The sequence below is a fragment of the Castor canadensis genome, chromosome 8 (assembly GCF_047511655.1).
Source record: "Castor canadensis chromosome 8, mCasCan1.hap1v2, whole genome shotgun sequence".
NCBI lineage: Eukaryota > Metazoa > Chordata > Mammalia > Rodentia > Castoridae > Castor > Castor canadensis.
In genome coordinates, this window is record NC_133393.1 from 137377018 (window position 1) to 137396785 (window position 19768).

Consider the following 19768-nt stretch of genomic DNA (forward strand, 5'->3'; position numbering starts at 1 on the left):
TCGTTTTTCAAACTCAGGGAGTGAGTAAAACTATTTTAAAAATCATTAGTGAAAAGAACAACCATTACTTCTTCCCAACTATAGAATGACTCCTCTTATGGAAGGGAGGATTTGAAGCGGGAAAAGGTCTCCAATGTTAAAGTCTGGGATATTCTAGGAGTTAGTTTCCTGACATAATTCTCCCAACAAGAATGTGAAGAATATTAGAAAGGAGGACACACAAATAACATTAATCAAAGAAGTCGTGTATATGGAGATACTTGACAAATAGCCTAAAGCTACTAATCCCAGTAAGGAACTGTACTAGGAATAAAGATGACCTCACTATTATATGTATATAATTAAGTGGATTTATATCCCTAATGTAATTATTATATCTATCACAATTTACCCATAATATTACTTTGGTTCTTTTTGAATCTCTTCTACTATTTTTAAGGCAGAGATTAACATACTTTTTCTGCAAAGGGATAAATACTAAATAATTTTGGCTTTGCATGCCATACAGTCTTGTGCTGCAACTCCTCAACTCTGCCACTGCAAGGAGAAAGCAGCCCTAGATGTTCCATGAAAAACGAGTGTGCCATGTACCAATGAAACTTTATTTGTGGACACTGAATTTTAAATTTCATGTAATTGTCACAAGTCAGGAATGTTCTTTTGATTTTTTTTTCAACCAATTGATCATGTAAAACCATTCTAAGCTCACAGGCTATATAAAAACAAGCAACAGGCCAGCTTTGGCCTGCAGGCAATATTTGCCAAACTCTGGTTTTAGGTATAGTGTTTAAAGACCCCTTTATGTTAAAGGGTGGGCATTGGGCCTGGAAGGATACACAAGAAACTGGCCATTGTAATTGCATTTTGGTGAGGTTGATGGGTGACTGAGCTTGTTTGTTGGGGTACTGTTTGAATTGTCTCTCATGTGGTGCAGTTTGGATACAGGCTGAGTGTGTTCCCTAAGGGTTCATGTTTGGAAGCTTGGTTCCCAGTGTGTTGATGTTGGGGTGGGGAGAGCCTGTAAGAGCTGGAATCATGTGGAAGGTAATTAGATTATGGGGCACCACCTCCAGGAAAATTGGTGCTGGTCTTATAAAACAAATTAGTTTTCCCAAGAATGGGTTGTTAGGACACAAGGCCACTCCTAAGCCACTTCTGAATGTGGTAGTTTTCCTTTGCATTTCCCCACCATGTTGTGATGCAGCTAGGGGCTTTTGCTAAGATGCCAGTACCATGCTCCAGCCGCCAGAATCATGATTCAAATAAATTTCTTTACTTTATAAATTACCCAGCCTTGGGTATTTTTCTATAGTGACACAAAACAAACTGAAATCCATGTACTTGCATTATTATTAAAAATTAAAGAGTTTCCTTTTTTAAAAAGCCTCTTCAGGAATTATGAACCAGGTTGAGTGGACCCTTTTAACTATTTGGGACTAGAGAGCTCTGTTGGTAGCTATTTGGAGCACCAATATAGCAGATCTTTAGCCAGGAATAATAACCCAAATGATGCAGAATTAGAGGAGTTGGACTTTCACTTGGGTGAACAAGTGGGAAGTTATGTCCTTTAATTTGTGCCAATAGGATAATGAAATCCTTATCTTATACCATTTTTCCAGGGAGAATATGCCAAATGTTATGAAATTTGGCAGAGCTAAGCAAGATAAAAACAATAAACACAGATAATTTAAGTGAGTCAACATTCTCCAGCGCCTATAGTGGTCTACTCACTTGAATTTAAAATGTCAAATTTATGTGACGATCTGGAGGAATCCAAAATGAAGATGAGTATAACTAGAAGTATTAGAGAGTTATAATGTGCTGTGGAAGCGTGTGGGAGTTTTGTGAGCCTCACACAAGGTTAAAAATGGAGGATGCTGGGTGCAGTGGTACACCTGTAGTCCTAGCCACTCAGGGACCTGAGGCAAGAGGGTCACTTGTACCCAGGAGCTCAGAAGCAGCCTGGAAAACATGGTGAAACTCTTGTCTCTTAAAAACCAAACCAAACCAAATCACAGATGTGAGAAAAGGAAAGTGCAGAGGGAAACCTAAAATCAGAGAACTATGATCTCCTTAAAGGGAGAGAAATGGAACTTAAATTACAGAGTATAAATTTGGGTTGAACGTTAGCCAAGATGGCTGACTCTTCACATTGTGGAATTTCCTACTCACAGGTAAGAGAAACTTAGATCAGTTGTTGCCTGAGGTTTTTTTGTTTGTTTTTTTGGGGGGACTTTAAATCTATTTATTGTACAGTATATAGACACATATTTACATTTAGTATATGTGATTCCTATTATAACATGTACTCACATTGACTATGTATGGAATTGATAATTATGTATTGTAACTCATATTTCTCTAGTCCTAAACTAATTTGTGAGTATGAAAGAAACCTCATTATTAATATAATACAACTTTTACTGCTTTATTCCTCTGGGTCTCAGATCCCAATCAGAGCCTCTTTCTCCAATAACAGCCCCCAATATTTTAGGAGTGCCTTGGGGTCTCTTCACATGCATAGTCAAGTCTGCTGGTTTCCACAACTACAGTTGTGATTACTCTGCTGGGCACTTCCACACAGGCTATGTGCTGCCCTCATTTCATAATTGCCCCAGAAAGGCCTTGGGCCCTCTTGGGTTCAAAGTTTCACTGTGATATGTGGCAGAGTCATTTGAGGGTGAGGTTGGAGTTGAGTAGTGCACTCTCCCCTACTTCTTGTGCTCTGTCAAAGGCTCTGCCTTATACTCCAATGCTTCCTGGCTTCATTTTATTTATAGGCCTTTTCCTTATCGAAGAGCCTTTTGAGTCAAGCACAGCTACACTGAGAATAATACATTCTTCTAATGACTGAGATTTTGCTGTGGGGTGAAGGTCGTGGTTCTGAGAGTCCTTGGACTTCAGAATAAGCTTTCTCCCAATGAGCTGCTTGTCTTACGAGATGGAGAAGTTTGACGGTAGAGTTACAGCACTGGCTTACCAGAAGGATCCAGATCTTTCTGGTCCCTCACAATGGATGTAGTTTGTGTCCTTTCTTAGGAGACTTATTCTTGCTTCTTCACTCCCTTTCTAGTGTTTTCCCTTCAGTTCATATGTGTCTTTGTATTGCCCATCTTTAAACATTGTCCTTGGAACCATGTCTTCCTTTACCTATTTCCCTATGTATTAATTCCCTGTTTCTTCACACCAAACTTCGCTATTGAAGAACCTCACTGGTGCCTTCATAGACAGCTTTCATGACAATGTAACCATCTGATGTGATCACTCTTTTGATGTTTCTATTCCTCATTAAGCTTGCCAACATGAATCATGGATGCTTTTTAAGGACTTTACCTTTTTATCTCCAAAGATCCAACACATGGTTAATTGTAGAATAAGTGCTGAATAAATGTTTGTTGAAAGCATGAAAAAATAAATGAATGAAGCAAACTAGTATCTGGTAGACTACCTCACCAGCTGCCAGATAGATTTAAAATTTCCTTCTGCTTGAGCTGGAACAAGTGGTGAATGAGAGAGAAACAGAGACCAAATAGTGGAAAATCTCTAATGAAATAAACATCTGTCCAAAAAACCCCTGATATTCTCTTCTTGGGTAGCAAGTGTAAATTTATTTATAAACAAAACAGTTTCTTGGTAGAGATAGGATAAAAATGATTTGAAAGCCATCCTCAGCAGCGTGGGAAAAGAGGCTTGGCTAGCACACCTTTTCACTAGTCAAACTTTCAAATTACTTCCTAGGAAGGTAGAAACATCGTGAAAAGAAGGAAAGAGGAAGAAAAGAAGACTCTCTCAGATATAGCTCAAAGTGAACACTGCTTCTCTTGGATTTATTCTGGAAATTTCCTCAGGATGAAACTTCAGATATTTGGGTAAAATTTAACCTCTTTTTTTAACCCCAGACCAATGCATGACTAAGGTAGACATGAGACTAAAAATGCAAGTCCCTGAAAATTTCCCTAAAAGGCATAAATAAAGAAGACCTTGGGGAATAACTATCTGTTGATATAATGCAAAAATGGTCAAGAAAATTCCAGTAGGGAATTTCAGTAGGGAATCTGTACAAATTGTGTGTTTGTACAGATCTGCTCAACTTTGGGGAATAAAGTTTAAGATAATAAATTATGGATTCATCCTATATTTAATGAAAGCCCTTATATTTGTTTCTGTTTTTCTTTTTACAAATAAGAGAAATAAAGGCATAACCAAAATGTCATCATATCTTGTGCAAATCTTCCAAAAATTTGCCAAAATTTAAATGAAAACTTATGGTGTTTTCCCAGATAAATTGGAGAGTCTCTCTTCTGAAGACATCTTTGACACTTTGGGTCCAAAAGTGGTAAACATGCATACAGAAAGAGTGAAGAAAAATGTCTACAAAGGAGTCATTGCACATCTGTAAATTAGCTTGCTTTCTCTTATTTCTCGTAACCAACTCCCAGGCCCTGCAGTTTGTACCTGCAAACTCTCTATTTGTTGCCTTTCAGGATTTTTATTTGAAGACCACCATAAAAAAAGAGCATTCTAAAATCGAAAAATTTGGATGAAATGAAAAATGAATCTCATTGAACACTCCCATTTACAGGCCATGGATGAATTTTCCCTTTCTGAAAATTTATTTGGTAAGTTGTCAAGTTGGTTTGATTATCAAAAAACAAACCACCATTTGGAAATACATAAGGAAAAAACCTAGATAATGAGTCCACCATTGAGTTAAGAAAATGTTTTTGTTTCTTGTAAGTTCTCAATAAACATGAGCATCTCTGCCAGGTCGGACCTTGGATTCATTGAACTGAAAGTTTTCTTTTTTAAAAACAGATGAGGACTGCAAGGGCTTTGTGACTTGTGCAAGGCCATGAGGCTAGATAATAAACAGAGTAGAAACTGATTCCTGCTCTAGGGCTAATTCTAATATTATTACAGCAGGCACTAAAGTATGAAACCATGACACTGTGGTTTAATATTATACCTATTAGTGGCTGAAGTTATTTTGCTTATAGCTCTGCAGCCGGTTTCCTGTCCACCCTCCAGTGCTGGGGGGTGCATGGCCCAGTGTCAAGATTAGTCATTTAAACTGGATCGAGGACAAATTGTACTCAGTTATTTTCAGTAGATCTGTAACTAGAAGACATCATAAAAAGATGTATCACTCTACTTTATATGCTTATGAAAAACATCTCACTACAAAGAGTTAGACTGAGAACATAAGCAAAGAGTCAAAGGGGCAATATTTTGGGTGAGGCAGGGAGGGTTGTTTCTCGCTCCTCTCAGAGTGATGACTTTCTGTAAAATAACCCCCCTGAGAGGCTAGGATGCTTCCAGGTCCCTTCCAATGTTAACATATGGGCCATAGTAGACTACAGAAACACTTGAAATGCCACAAAGTTCAATGTGTTGAGGCATAATCCCGTATTTGGTTTCAGCTCTTCTTAGGAGATACTAATTGTAGTTTATGCTATTACCTTCTAGCCATTATCATTTTAGTGTGTAATAGTTTATCAGGTCATTTCCAAGGAGGGGTCATTATTTGCCATACATATTTCCATGTCTATCTGGCCCCATACACTGTAAGGGCACTGAAGGGCAGTGACTATGTATTATTAATCCTTGCATGCACTTGATAAATAACAATCCAGTAATAAATAATAGAAGGGACAGGGAAAAGAGGTTTAAGATAAAAAGAGACATTGATCAACAGCACCCAGAGAGAACGAATGCAGCAGTAATTATTATGCAACGTTAGTTCTCACACATGCCCACTGCATCTTGAAGGTGGGTACATCAGGGGCAGTGGGAGGCCCTCCTCCATATCTGTCCACTTGGTCATTTGCTTCTTGCCTGCCCTTCAATCACGCCATAGAAAAATCAGTGTGTTATAGCCATCTACATAATTTTTGCTCTTCCAATCAGAGCTCACAGAACAATTAGGACTATCAGTACACACCACAGATGTAGGAAAATTCCATTTATAATTATTTTTCAAATAAAAACTACCATTACAACTGCATGTTAAAATTTCCCAATTGGTTTAACAAATCAATCTATTCAGCTCCAGTTTTACATGAGGAGGGAACTATAGGGTTTTGCTTACAAACTAGCCAATTTTAGGTAAGCATACCAGGTCCCAGGTCGACCTTAGAAGCCACGAGGTAAAAAAATATGCCAGTAAATGGAGAAAAATCTAGAAGCTTCTGTCAGGTTAGAAGTACTTGAAAATGATTGCTAAGTATGCACAGTGACTCCTTTCTGTGTTGTGGTTCTCTCATCTCTTTTTAGCTGGTTTCTCTGGTTTTCTAGCACTACACTACATTCAAGGTTTCTGAGACTATATAGCACAGGGTACTTGAGCTGCAATGCACAGTTATTGCTCCTGGCTGGAAAGCTTCCTCAAATCTTTATCTCATCCCCTTTTCTAGTAAGCCAATCTGAGCCATGTGTGACTCCTTTTACTTTTCCTTACTAAGCTCTAGAGCCAGGCCTGAACTTTCTGTCCAAATCTCTTTTTCCTCTGTGGTCTCAGTCTCATTGCACTCAACAGTAAGCCAAGGAGGAGGATGGAGAAAATAGATTTCTTCATTCATCTTCTCCAACGTGTGTGTCCGGATGATACTGATGATACTATGGCCCCTCTCCAAGTTGAGGATGGGACAGAGCAGGGAAAAGACTACAGTCCATGGGTGAATATTCCACACAGCCTAACTCCTGCCTCCTGGATCTTAAGCTATGCTAGAGATTGAGAAGAGTGAATATATTGGTTCAAGTAACCAGAAAGCTGAACTCTTCCCAATGGTCTGTATGCTGAAAAACAGCAATTATGTTGTCATGATAAGGGCAAGTGAGGTTATGGTATAGCAAATGGTACAGTTATCATTTCTTCTATTCTAATGCTGACAACCAGCTGGGCATTGGATTAAAGCAGTAAATAAGATAAGAAAGATCCTATGGAAAGTAGATTTATAATAAATGAGCATATAAATAAATAAAATAATATCAGTTCATACTATGAAAATAACAAAATAGGGTGATGTCATAATGCATAGAGAAAGGGATGGGCTGCCCTAATATCAAAGAAGGCTTCTGAGGAGTTGATAATTGAGCTGAGACTGACATCCAAGAAGGCAAGAATTCCAGAAAGAGGGACAAGCAAGTTAAGGGACTTTAGTCTGAGATGGACTTGGAAGGGGCTTGTCTTCCTCTTTTGATTTAGGGCAGTGGGAATTCTATGGACCCAGCTTTTCCACTAACCAGCTGTGCAGCCTTGAACAACTCATCAAGTTCTGCAGGTAAAATAAGATTATTGGTCTGGGAATTGTAGGAACCCATCTTTCTTTAGCACTTGAGTCCACAAAATGCTATACTTGTCCATATTAGGTGGTAGTGACTCAGTGGTCTTCACTTGGTACATGGATTGACAAGTCCTTTTAAAGTGGCCCAGGGCATGATCCTCCTCACTGCAAGTTATTATAAAGGTCATAATTCAATCCCAGCTTTCAGACTTTGGGAAGGTGACCTGTATTGAAAATAAATAATGTGTGCTCACGGATACCTTAATGGGTGTGACCTTTTCAATGAGAACTTTCACCTTTTTCTGGAGATGGTCATAGACCTTTCACTCTCCAAAGGTTTTGTTTAAGAGGAAGGAGAAGTATCTATACCCTTATAAATGTCTGCTCCAAAGAGCTTGAAGGAAGGACTGTATGCAGGTAGTTTAGGTGAGAGGTGATGGGGAACAGATGGGAGGGAGTGGGCTGATCAGACAGGGAAGGAAGGAGGGGAAAACCAGTGTGAGATGAGTTAAACAGATCACTCCTATGAGCCAGGTGAGCTTGATGCTTTTGAGAGTAGTAGGTTCTGGGGTGTTTAATAACTGGTCTTTGTCTCCCTTTGGCTGTCCCCTGGGACATGGACTGCCCTGCCCTTCTGTACTGTCCTTGTGCTCAAGCCAAAGTCTTCCCTGAAGAAGTTTTGGGCAGTAAGAAAAAGGTATAGTGCAAGCCCTTGAAATGACAGGCTGTTAGCCTTAAGGGAAATGTAAGCCTACATAGGACGAGCTGTGGCAGCTATAGCTCAAGGCAGAGGTGGGCCAAAGGGTTTTTTACATCATTACCAGGAAAAGCTTGGACCAAATGGAGACATAGTGGAGGAAGGAATCACCTCCTTGATCTATTTTTAATTAATTCTGCTGTTCTGGCAAAATTAGGTAGAAATCTAGCCCTTTGGTAACTTAAATCCACACAGAGGATTAGGGATGGAAGGACAAGGTGACCTCACAGACATAGGTCCCCTTCCCTTTGGGAGAGCCTACAAGCCAGGAAACTTGGTCAAAGATTAATTTAGTGTCTTAAAAAAGGTATCTTTGATGAATGAAAGCAGGTTTTATGTAATAAAAAGCAATACTGTCAAAGTTTATGGCTTCCTACAACTTGACATAGTGAGTAGGGACAAGGTGGTACATCAGTCAAAATCTGTATTTCCTTTTAGCGAATTGTGGTTTGAAAACCAAAAGAAAAATCTCAGAACTGTAAAGACCAAGGAAATAGGCAAAGCATTCTAAGAATAGGACAGAATAAGCAATAACAAGTGCAGTCTTTGGCTCTCTTGCCCATGTTCCCAGAGCAGAGTATCTTAACTCACTTAGCTCCATGATGTTGGGGAAAGTTAACCAAATATGAGTGGAAAAAAAAGAAATGAAACCGAAAGAAATGAAGTTGCAGAGGCAACTGACACTCTGTGAACTTCAGTTTTTTCCTCTGTAAAATCAAGGTGTTGACACTTCACAGCTTCTTGAAAGACTGGGCTGTTGAGAAAGTGCTCTGTAAACCGGAAGGCATTCTAAAATGTTATGATTAATCTAGAGTTTGAAAGGCACTTACTGCATTTTAAATTGCTGAAATGATACACACTACTCCACTCATTTAAAAAAAAGGAAGTACTATTTATCTTTGCATTGCCAAGGGAAAAGAAGTTTCAAGGAGCCAACAAGAATTAACAATATGTAAATAAATTTCTGGGAGACTTCAGGAAGGGAACACATGCCCTCTCTCATCTTGGCATTATACCATTGCTAACAATAGCTTTGAAATTCACATCATATGGATATATCCATATAGATGTTTTGGTGTTTTTTGAGACAGGGTCTCACTATGTAGTCCAGGTTGGCTTCAAATGCATGATTCTCATGCCTCAGCCTCCTGAGTGTTGGAATTGTGGGTGTGAATCACTGTTATTTTTATTATTGGAGATTTAATAGTTTTTCCAAAATCTCAATCTGAGTGGCAGGAGGTAAATCCCATAAACCGAATTCTCTTATATTCCATTTTGTATTCACTTATATTCCATTTCCTTTGACTAATTCTTCTTGCTTTCTATGTCACTTAACTGCTTGTGCCCATTTTCTCTGAATATGCTTCATTTTTATTAGAAGGCACTCACTTTATTCACAGCTTTCTTTCTTTCTTTTTTTTTTTTTTGTTGGTAATGGGGTCTGAACTCAGGACCTCATGTTTGCTAGGCATGTGCTCTATCAATTGAGTCACTCTGCCAGCTCAAGAAGACACTCACTTTAGAATTGGGTTCTTGCCTAATTGCATGCTTAAATTGAAAGACTCTTCCAGATGTTATGGAATCATCCAGATGTTTTGAAATACAATTAAAAGTCTTGAGATGAAGTTTTGCAGAGTATTTCTGACATTTGATTTCAAGTATTTTTCCATCTCATTGACTTCAGTTCAAGTGAATGTAGTTCAGACCTATTGGGTGAATTAAAGCTGAAAGTTTCCAGAAGATGGGAATCTACCATTGACCCAGACAAAATGGAGCTTTGTTTTAGCATAATTTCAAATCTCTTATCACTACTGTTTCTTATCAACAGTGCTAAGGATTCTCTAAAATTTTTGTTAATTCATTGTGGCTTTGGTTTTTGCTCTCTTAAGGAATCTCACATCTGGTCTTTTGTTAGTAAAGACGTAAGAGAAGGAAAAACATACCAAATGAGTGCTTCCTTATTACAAATTAGATCATTGCTTTTTTTAGCTATGGCATGCATAGTTTGATGAAGGCTAGCAAGTTGGTCGGCTAGTGGGTGATTCCACTGAATCATCAAGCTTAGCTATCAAACCTTGCAAGCAGGCTAAGAAAGCTTCTGAGGCACCAAGCAGAGAAAGATTGACTATAAATGCAGATTTCAAATTTATAAATTTACAGTAGTCAGAAGAATTGAGATGATAATTATTTTTTCAGTATTTTCCATGTGTCAGGCATCATACAAAGTATGATATAAGGTATTTTAGCAGACTTCCTGGTTCAGTCCCATCTCTGTCATCTACTAGCTGTGGTCATAGGCAAATTCATTAACATTGTGCAAGTTGCTTGTCTCATTTCATAAACTGTCCATTGCCTAGCATGCACAGTGTTCTGGGTTCAATTCCTAGAAATGCATAAAGCACTCAGAATGCCATGCACATTGTGCCTGTACTCTCCTTGACATTAAGATCAATTTTCCCAATATTCCTAAAGTGATACATGCCATTACCATTCCCTCATTAGGGCGAGAAAATGGTTGTTAAATGTGATGGTGGAGATGTTCTATGTGTACTTTGTCCACTACAGTAGCCACTGTCTACAGGTGATTATTGAACACTTAAAATGTGAGTGGTGTAACTGAGGAGCTGGTTCTCATTTAAGTTTAAATAGTCATATACAGCTAGTAGTTACTGATTCAGACAGCACAGGTTTGCAGGGAAAAAATAGGAGAAAAAAATAATAGGAGGCAGTTGGTTATCTCAGGGAGAAACAAAGGAATCCAATCCATCTTCTGCTGAGAACATTCTGTGTGAGATTTACTCCCTAATGAGGGTTTCCAGGATCCATTAAATTGTCCTGCTCATTTCTTCTCTAGTATAGATGTTTCTGAGGGCAGCAGATAGGTCCATTTAAGTTGACTGGTAAAAAATTCTGTGGAGAATTCTTGAAATAGAAAATATGGAGATAGTTTTTCTTGGTTTCCATCTTTTAGGTAGCTCTTCTGCTTAAGATCCTCTTAGGATACCTCTGGGGTTCTAAGGCAAGAGAATGCAAGCTTTGCAAATGGTGACCGTTGATTGAGCAATCCAGGCCAAAATACACCCCATAGACCACTACTCTTTTCCTCTTTCTTGGAAACTAGGGCAAGTATGCCTTAATTTTTCAACCATGGAATTCTGAGTGAGAAGTTGTATGTTAAAGTCCCAGATTCATCTCCAGCACTGGGTGACTATACACAAGTCACTTAACCTCACCTAGTTGCTTTTCTCCTCTGCAAAACTGGGTTAAAGATAATGAGCTTCGTAAATTATATCTTCTATAAAGGGTAGAAGTGGGAATCCAATGAGATAATGCCAAGGATCTACTTTTACACTTGTGAAGGCTTTTACAAATGTCTTAGCAACTCTTATGTTTATGTATTGCCTTTGCCTCTCAAAACTGCTTTCATGTTTATTATCTTATCTTCACCACAGGCCAACGAGGGAAGTAGAACAAGAATTATTATCTGTGTTTTACCATCTGTTAATGTAGACAAATGGGGCCCATAAGAGCTAAGAGACTCACCTAAGGTTACACAGTGCGTCTGGCTGTACCATGCCTGGCTAAACCCTGAATCTATTGAGTCCCTGCCAAAGCCAACAGACTTAAGCTTGATATCCAGAAATTATGCTTCAGGATAAAAAATGGAATTACTTCTCTTCAATAAGCAAAACAAGCTCAACATGAGTCCAAAACTGAACATTTATAACGTCAGTAATGGTAACAGATTGTAACCCATTGTAGTGAGAATTTTATTATTATTATTTTGTCTAATCTACATATAAATCTATGAGTTTGTGTAATTATCAGCCCCATTTTTATGAATGAGGAAATCAAGACAGAAAATGGTTCTGAAGTTTGTTCATGGTCCACAGAGCTAGTAAATGCCAAGAAAGATTGGATTTATTAGTTTATTAGGGCTGCTGTAACAAAGTGCGATGGACTGGGTGATTCAGACAACAAAAATGTGTTATAGCACAGTTCTAGAGCAAGAAGTCTAAAATCAAGGTATGGGCAGGTTATTTCTTCTAAGACCTGGAAGGGAAGAATCTGTTGCAGGCCTCTCTCAGCTTATCAATGGCTGTCTTCTCTCTGTCTCTTCACCTCTCCTTCCCTTTATTCCCATTTTTATAAGGACTTGAGTCATATTTGAATAGTGACCACTTTAATTTGATTACCTCTACATATAAAGGTAATCTATGTGGACCTTGTTTCCAAATAAAGTTACATTCTGAGGTACTGGAGGTTAGGACTCCAACAAACGAATTTGAGGGTAGATGGGACACAGCTCGGTGCCCAACACGGAGTACAAACCCAGTTGGCCAGGGCAGTAAGCTTCCAGACTGCACACGCTGTTAAGCATGATTCTCTCATGCTTCCTGACTTTCCAGAATCAAATCATTTCTCTTGCCTTCTGATAGGAACAGATATCAAGACCTAGATCGTGGCATTTGTCCTTGAAGTCTAATTGTAGGGCCACTGGACAGAAAGTTACCCCCTAAAATTCTTAAGCTGGAAGAGTGCGCCCCAAAAATGTTTATCTAAGACACTGGTTTCCAGCTTACTGGGCAATTTGGCATTGAGGACTTTTCCCATAAACATTTACAAATATTCTGCTCTGTAATGAAGTTAATCAGTAAACCACACAACCTCTGGCCCCTCTCACTTCTTACCTAGTCTCATTTTCAGTTGCTGTGAATAAGCTAAGAATGGTAATGCAGTTTCAGGGATTAGACAATCCAGTTCAATTTAGTCCTCACCACAGCCACACGCCATCAGAATTTGTCACAGAAATGATGAGTATGAAGCCTGCTAAAGGTAAGACACTGTTTATAGGTGCTTCAGCTGGACTGAGGAAACCTGGGTCTTTTGTTTGAGATTATAACAACAGATCTCTGTCAGAGATGGCTCAGTCAGACCCAGAAGATTGGGGCAAGAAGTTGGGATGGGGTGATTTTTTTTATAGGATTTTAAGTAGGTGAGTAATCAAGATTAAATCTAGGTGTGTTTTCTCTAAAATTTGTCATGGGATATTAGATCAAATTAGCACCATCCTTTCAAGTTAAGTCAACTGTTAACCTTAATGTCAGTAGATACTTAAAAAAATTACTTTCTTTAATGCTATGTTTTAAAAATGGTGAGCCTCAGATCTCATGTGGATAACGAAATCTGCTTAGCGGCTTGGGACCAGTATTAAAAGCTGGAATAGAACAGACTGAAAGAATAGAAATATCATTGTGCCCCTCAAGAAGTAAAGATAAGTGTTATTTCATAGAAATTTTGTTTCAGTTACATATGTATAAGTTGGTACAAAAGTCATGTATATAAAATGTATTTAAAACTATGGGAAGTGGTAAAAATAATAAATATAAAATTAGAAACATGGATTTGATGAACTAGATTCATAGCAAGATTTTTCCTAACAGTCTATGGCCAATTGGAAAAGTGAAGCTGTAGATATAGGCTATTTGTTTTCTCTGAATTAAAATATAGGTTATAATTAAAAGACAGTATAAATAAAAGTATATAAATATTATTTTAACATTTTTCTGAAAACAGAAATTCATCTTTTAAAATTTCCAACAGAATGAGTTCGGATCATTTTAACAATAGTTAGAGTTATGAGCATATTTTTGATCATAGACTTGGCAGTAGACCATTTTGCTCAAGTGTGATGTTCTTAATGACACACTGTACTTAGAAATGGAAATTAATTGGAAGGCTGGGGAAGCAAGTTTCCCATTCCTTTCAATTTCACACACATGTATTAAATATTTGCTATGTGTCAGTCATTATATCAGATGGCAGAAATTATAAAAAGGGAATATGAGCTAATATTTTTCCACAAAGAGTTCACAGGCTAACCACAATAATAACAAAAATGCACCGAATGTTTGTACTGTCAGGCAGCATTCAGTTTACATTCTTTGTCTGAGTTCATACTAAGTTTAGTGTCATTCCCAAGTTCACACATGTAGCAAGTTGCAGGTGAATTGAGTCCATGTCCATCCACTCAGTAGTACACTCTTCACTGGCTTCTCATGCCCCTTCAAGTTTAGCATGGAAGATAAGCCCGTGAGCAAGTAAGAATGATTGTATGTTCTTTTAATCAGCGTGGTAGCAGAGGTGTGCAATGAGGGTAGGAGAGATGAATTCCCCCCAGGGGAAACTGGAGCAAGCCTCACAGAGGAGGTCATCAGCTGACAAAGGCAGGGAGAGGCACCAACATCACAAAGACCTGGTGCCAGGAACAGTCTTTACACAGTCTTCAAACAGTTTACAAATGAAGCAGTGTCATCTGTCCGAGAAATCACAGATTAGGAAACGAAGGTAGAAAGGCTAGGTTGTCATCCACTTCAGCAAACACTTATTAAACATTTGCTGTGCTCAGCATTGTACTAGGGCTAAAAAAAACTCAGAAGAACTTCGACACTTTCTCAGGAGCCATCAGAAACTAACCAGAAGATCATGGGAGACCGCCAGCATGAGTGTGTGAACTTGATTGTCCAGTCCACAGTGGTTCTGGTCACAACTCCTTAGAGCTGCATCTTCTAAGAGGACAGTCACTAGCCATGTGTGGCTATTTAATTTTAAATTTGAATTACTTAGGATTCAATGACATTTAAAATTTTATTCCTTAGTATTACTAGCCACATCTTAAGTGTTGAATGTTGGTTATTGGTTACCACATTGGTAGCTACAGAACCCTTTTATCACCTTAGACAGTTCCTCTGGAGGGTAGTGAATCTATCCTTTAGAATTCCTTTAGAGAATCTAGTGAAAGCTAGAGACCCTCTATCCAGGGTGTTTCCTTTCCAGGGGCCTCTCCTATCTCTCTCCTTTCCAGGGATTGTCAAACTTCCATGTTCCTCCATACAAGAACTCATCCATAAACTGTCTGTCTTATTTATTTGAGGTACTGGAGATTGAACCCAGGGCCTTCAGCATGCTAGGCAAGTGCCACTTGAGCCATGCCTTCAGTCCATCTTCCCTAAACTGTCAAGGAGAATTTTCTGTTATAAAAGAATTCAAACTCACATACTCTAAAATTGAACTACTTCATCCCTTCCACATTTTCTCTACCACATGCTTATTTTCTTGTTTTTGTCCCAACCCTTGGCATTCCTAGCGACCCCCCCCACCACTTAACACACAAACAAAAGAAAGGTTGGGGTTTTTCTATCTGTCTTGTTCATGGTTGTATCCTTTCAGCTTAACACAATTTGTGCCAAATAGCAAGTGTTCAATATATATTTACGAAGAAAGAACTGTGCTAATACCTATGTCATCAGAATGAGCTATATATTAATAATGACTAATTATCTATCATTAAGATCAAGGTTTTGCTAGGTTTGTTAGGATCAAAACTTTTTCATAACTATATTTTATACTCAGAATTATGAGATATTAAGGGTGGGGCTCCATTTTATAGAAGAGATGAGAACAGAAAAGGGCAGGCAGTTATTTAAGATTGTTCTGGTCCAACCATTTTGGAATATGTTATAGCCATGCTGGTTCTTTAGTTGCAGGTGCCTGTATTTTTACCTCTCTAATATGTGGAGATTTGGTGAGCACACTGTGAAATAGAAGTAGACGTGTTTTGAGAATAAAGGCATTATTTAATATTATTGTGTATTGTTCTCATATTTTTACCATGTCTTATTGTTTTAAGCTTTATATTATCTATGTCGAAGATTTCTACTTTAATCTAGATGATTCTACAGATTAATATGACATTGATCCCATTATCTGACCTGAGTTGGGAATCTATTATTTCTTGATTATGGGAATATTTGTCTTGTTGAAATAATGCTCAGAGATCTTGAATTGTTAATGTGAGGAGAAAATGTTTCACAGTTTCCCTGATTCTACAGAATCTAGATTCTGTCATTAATTGGTTGTTTGACCTTGGGCAAATCGCTTCACCTTAGTAAACCTGTAGTGGAGAGAAACTGGGCTGTGGTGGAGAAGAAGGGATGAGAGGACAGTTCAAAGGATAAAAATCTAGGAATGAGTGAAACGAATCCTTTTATTATTTTTTAGTTCTTTTCATTCTTATTCACTCCAGAAATTTTAGTCATATTTGGTTATGAAACGGTTCAGGATTTTGCTTTGATTTTTTCTTTCGTTGTGTAATAATTTGTATTTTTATTCTTCTATTTTTTTGGTCATAAGACAAAGCATTAAAAGTTTTGTCTGTCAGATATACTGATTTTTTTCTCCTGGTTTATGTGGATAAGTTGGGCATGAAGGGAAGGAAATTGATTTTTGCCCAGACTCTGTATATTGTGTGCTTTGTTAGTCATTTCCTGGGTGAGTGCAGAGGCATCATCTCCAACATTTAATATGTGCAGGCTTCCACTTTGTAGAAAAGTTTTGAATTCTGATGCCTATAAACTATTAGTCATATGCTTATGGAGATTTTAGATATGAAGAACTGGAAGATGGTCTGGCATAATCTTCTCTTTAATGAGCAAAGGGAGGCCCAGGCAGGGTGGGTAAGTAATGGTTTTTAAACACCATAGAACTAGTTATAACCATGACTTCTCAGGACCTAGAGCCAGAGAAGACTTCCTAGGAAAAGCAATACTTAACATGGAAATTTGTAGACAAGTGGAGGTTAGTAAGATGAAGATCTGGAAGTTTCCAGGCTCAGGGAGCAGCAAGTAGGAAAAGTCAAGAGTTAGCAAGACACATTCAGAGAACAGAAAAGTTGGAACAGAAAATGCCTGGAGAAAAAGGGGTCAGACATGCTGAGCCTTGGGGCTTAGCTGTAGGTTATGTGCAGTGTTAGCATTCAAGGGAGTAATAAGCTCAAATACAGGGAGCAGAGAAAGGCTTTCACTATCATGCTTTGGAAGCATCCCACTTCTGAAGTTATCAGACAGTAGTGATTTCAGAACATGGGCTTTGAGGTCAGACTCCTGAAGTTGAAGTCTTACCTACTTTGGTAGGTGAGAGTAAAAAGTGGAGTAGCTTTTACAAATGAGTGCCACAGGGTACTTATTTGTAAGTGGAAAATAATAGTCTTCCCCAGCTCATGAAATTTTTGTGAGAACTGTATGAGAATATACAAATGCCTGGCATTTAGAAGGAATATATAGATGTTTCTGTCAATAATAGTAATAGCATTCTATATCTATATCTATATCATCTATCTATCTATCTATCATCTATCTATCTACGTGCATTGATCCACAATTCCTAATTGCCAATTACAATTTCCAAATGCAGTGAGAACCATTTTTTTTAAAGTTTGGTACAGTGTTGTTTGGTGGTGAAACTTGACTTGGGTGGATGTGAAGCTATTTGTAGTCATTATTTATTTATTCTACATCGTGTGTATTTGTAACATTTCACTGTGGAAGATGCTGCTGTGTTTGATTCTGGGTACTGTCTCAGATGGTGCTGTGTTATCTAAATACAATGGCATTGTGTTCTAAAATTCAGAAAATCTTAAATTCTAAAACATGTTTGAAGGCTGGGTATGGTGGTGTACATCTGTAACCCCAGCTATGCAGGAGGAGTAGGTAGGAGGATCCTAGTCCAAGGCCAGCCCCAGGAAAAATGTGTGAGACCCTATCCAAAAAATAAAAAATAAAAAGCAAAAAAGGGGTGAGTCAAGTGGGAGAGTGCCTGAGTTCAAAATCCCAGTATCATACACACACACACAAAAACCCAACAAACAAGCAAACAAAATCCACATCTGATTCTGTATTATCTCAGCTCATCAGCAAAACCCTTCCTTTAGATACTCTCATCCAAGCTTGCTGCTGTGAAAACTGAGCTTCATCCATACTTGATGTAACCTGTTCAAAGTCCCATGCTCATAAGACCTGGAATTTTGCTCTAGCGTTCTCTCTGACAATGCTTCTCCCTCTTATTTACGTCTGTTACGGTTAGTAGTGTGCATAATCTAAAGACACCTGTTTCCTAAAGAGCCACAGCTTTTGTATCCAGGAAACAGAAGCATTTTCATAACCTGGTAGTCTTTATTACAGGGAGGTTTTATATATAAGCAGCTTATTTAATAATAATGGTAATAGGAATGATAGTTATTATCTTGTTTTAATGTCAGCTATTATTCATTGAGCTCTTGTTATATGCCAAATTTAACAAAGTGTTTGGCATATATTATCCCATTTAACCCTACATCAGCCCAATTATTATAGGTACTTACTATTACTCCCTGTTTTATGAAGAGAAATGTTTGACTTAAAGATATTGAGGAAGTTGTCAGCTGTACACAGTAAGTACCAGAGCAGGTATCTGAATCCAAGCACACAGCATCCATGTACTGCATTCTTTTTTTTTTTTTAACCTCTTCCTTTGTTTTGAAATTACTAAAGTAACTTATACACATGGCAAAAATCACAAACAGTAAAGAGATTGTTCAATCTCCTGCTTCAGAAAATAATGCAATAATATCACCTTCCATGGTCACCACCTGGCATGATTCAAGTGGTAGAGGGCCTCTTCACAAGCTCGAAGCCCTGAGTTCAACAAAAGTGCCAAAAAAAAAGTCACTCATAACAATCTTTACAAATTTAAGGATGAAAATGGTTATATTGTAGCATTAATTTGAATTTAATTATTGACAAAGCCAAACACATTTTTGTGTGTTTATAAAACACATGTATTTATATTTCTAGAAAGTGTTTATGTCCTTTATTCTTTTTCATACATTGCTGAATGTTTTCTTATTGGTTTGCAAGGGCTCATTATATACTAACGCTATGTCCTTGGTTTATCCTCCATATTTATTTATCTGAGCTTTTAATTTGTCATTTAAATATATACATATATACACACATATTTTAAAAGTTAATTTTATATAGATAAACACATATTATAGTTTATATGTATATTTTATAGTTTACATAGTTAAATTTATATTTCAGTCTGAGAGCCCATACTCCTAGTCATTGTGCTAAGCTTCCTCTTAATTTCTTCAATGATGACATTAATTTTAATTTCGTTGTCACTTCTGTTCAGGTGTGCTACCAGAACAAGCGGCATGCCCTCTAGGACAGACTCTAGATGTGGAACCCTACTCCCAGTACAGCAGTGCTCAGTTTCCCCAAGTTCAACCCCAGGTCTCCTCATCGTCCTATTATCCTAACATGGGGTTCTACCCCCAGCAGCCTGAAGAGTGGTACTCTCCTGGAATATACGAACTCAGGCGAATGCCCGCTGAAACTCTCTACCAGGGAGAGACTGAGGTAGCAGAGATGCCTGTAACGAAGAAGCCCCGAGTGGGCCCAACAGCAGGGAGGATAAAAGGGGATGAGCTGTGTGTCGTTTGTGGAGACAGAGCGTCTGGATACCATTACAATGCCCTGACCTGTGAGGGGTGCAAAGGTAAGCATCTTTAGATTGGCGTCTTCTACTGGTTGTTAAAATCCCTTGAACAATTCTTCCCTTTTCCCAGATAACTTCTTATTTTCTGCTTTTATGCTTCCACCTCCTTCTACCCTCTTGCTTTTTTTAGATTGCCATGGATCTCTGTGAAAAGCCTGTAAGAGTGTTTACGTAGACTTTTCCATGTTCAAACCTTCACACAATTAAATGGAAGTTATGATTTAATTTGATCTGTTGTGGGGTTTGTTTGTTCTTGTTTTTTTTTAAGAAGGAAAGAAAAACTGTTGAATTCATCTCTTTTAAAATTAACATTGAAGATAATGAGATTTAATTCAATAAATATCTTAGT

General features: G+C 38.0%; 1 protein-coding gene across 6 annotated transcripts in view; it reads left to right on the top strand.

Annotated features, from left to right (window-relative positions):
* Nucleotides 1–19768, top strand: part of Nr1h4 (nuclear receptor subfamily 1 group H member 4) — a 69228-nt gene that overhangs the window by 11882 nt on the left and 37578 nt on the right. Inside the window, exons 2-5 of one of the 6 annotated variants that reach the window (XM_074084208.1) lie at nucleotides 3739–3869; nucleotides 4281–4395; nucleotides 4485–4619; nucleotides 19054–19419. In XM_074084208.1, the coding sequence (XP_073940309.1) occupies nucleotides 4553–4619; nucleotides 19054–19419 (433 nt within the window). In that variant the 5' untranslated portion in view covers nucleotides 3739–3869; nucleotides 4281–4395; nucleotides 4485–4552. Of the gene's footprint in view, nucleotides 1–3738; nucleotides 3870–4280; nucleotides 4396–4484; nucleotides 4620–7235; nucleotides 12877–19053; nucleotides 19420–19768 lie in introns of those variants that run through there. The other 5 variants (XM_074084207.1, XM_074084209.1, XM_074084210.1 and 2 more) reach the window with 5 other exon arrangements.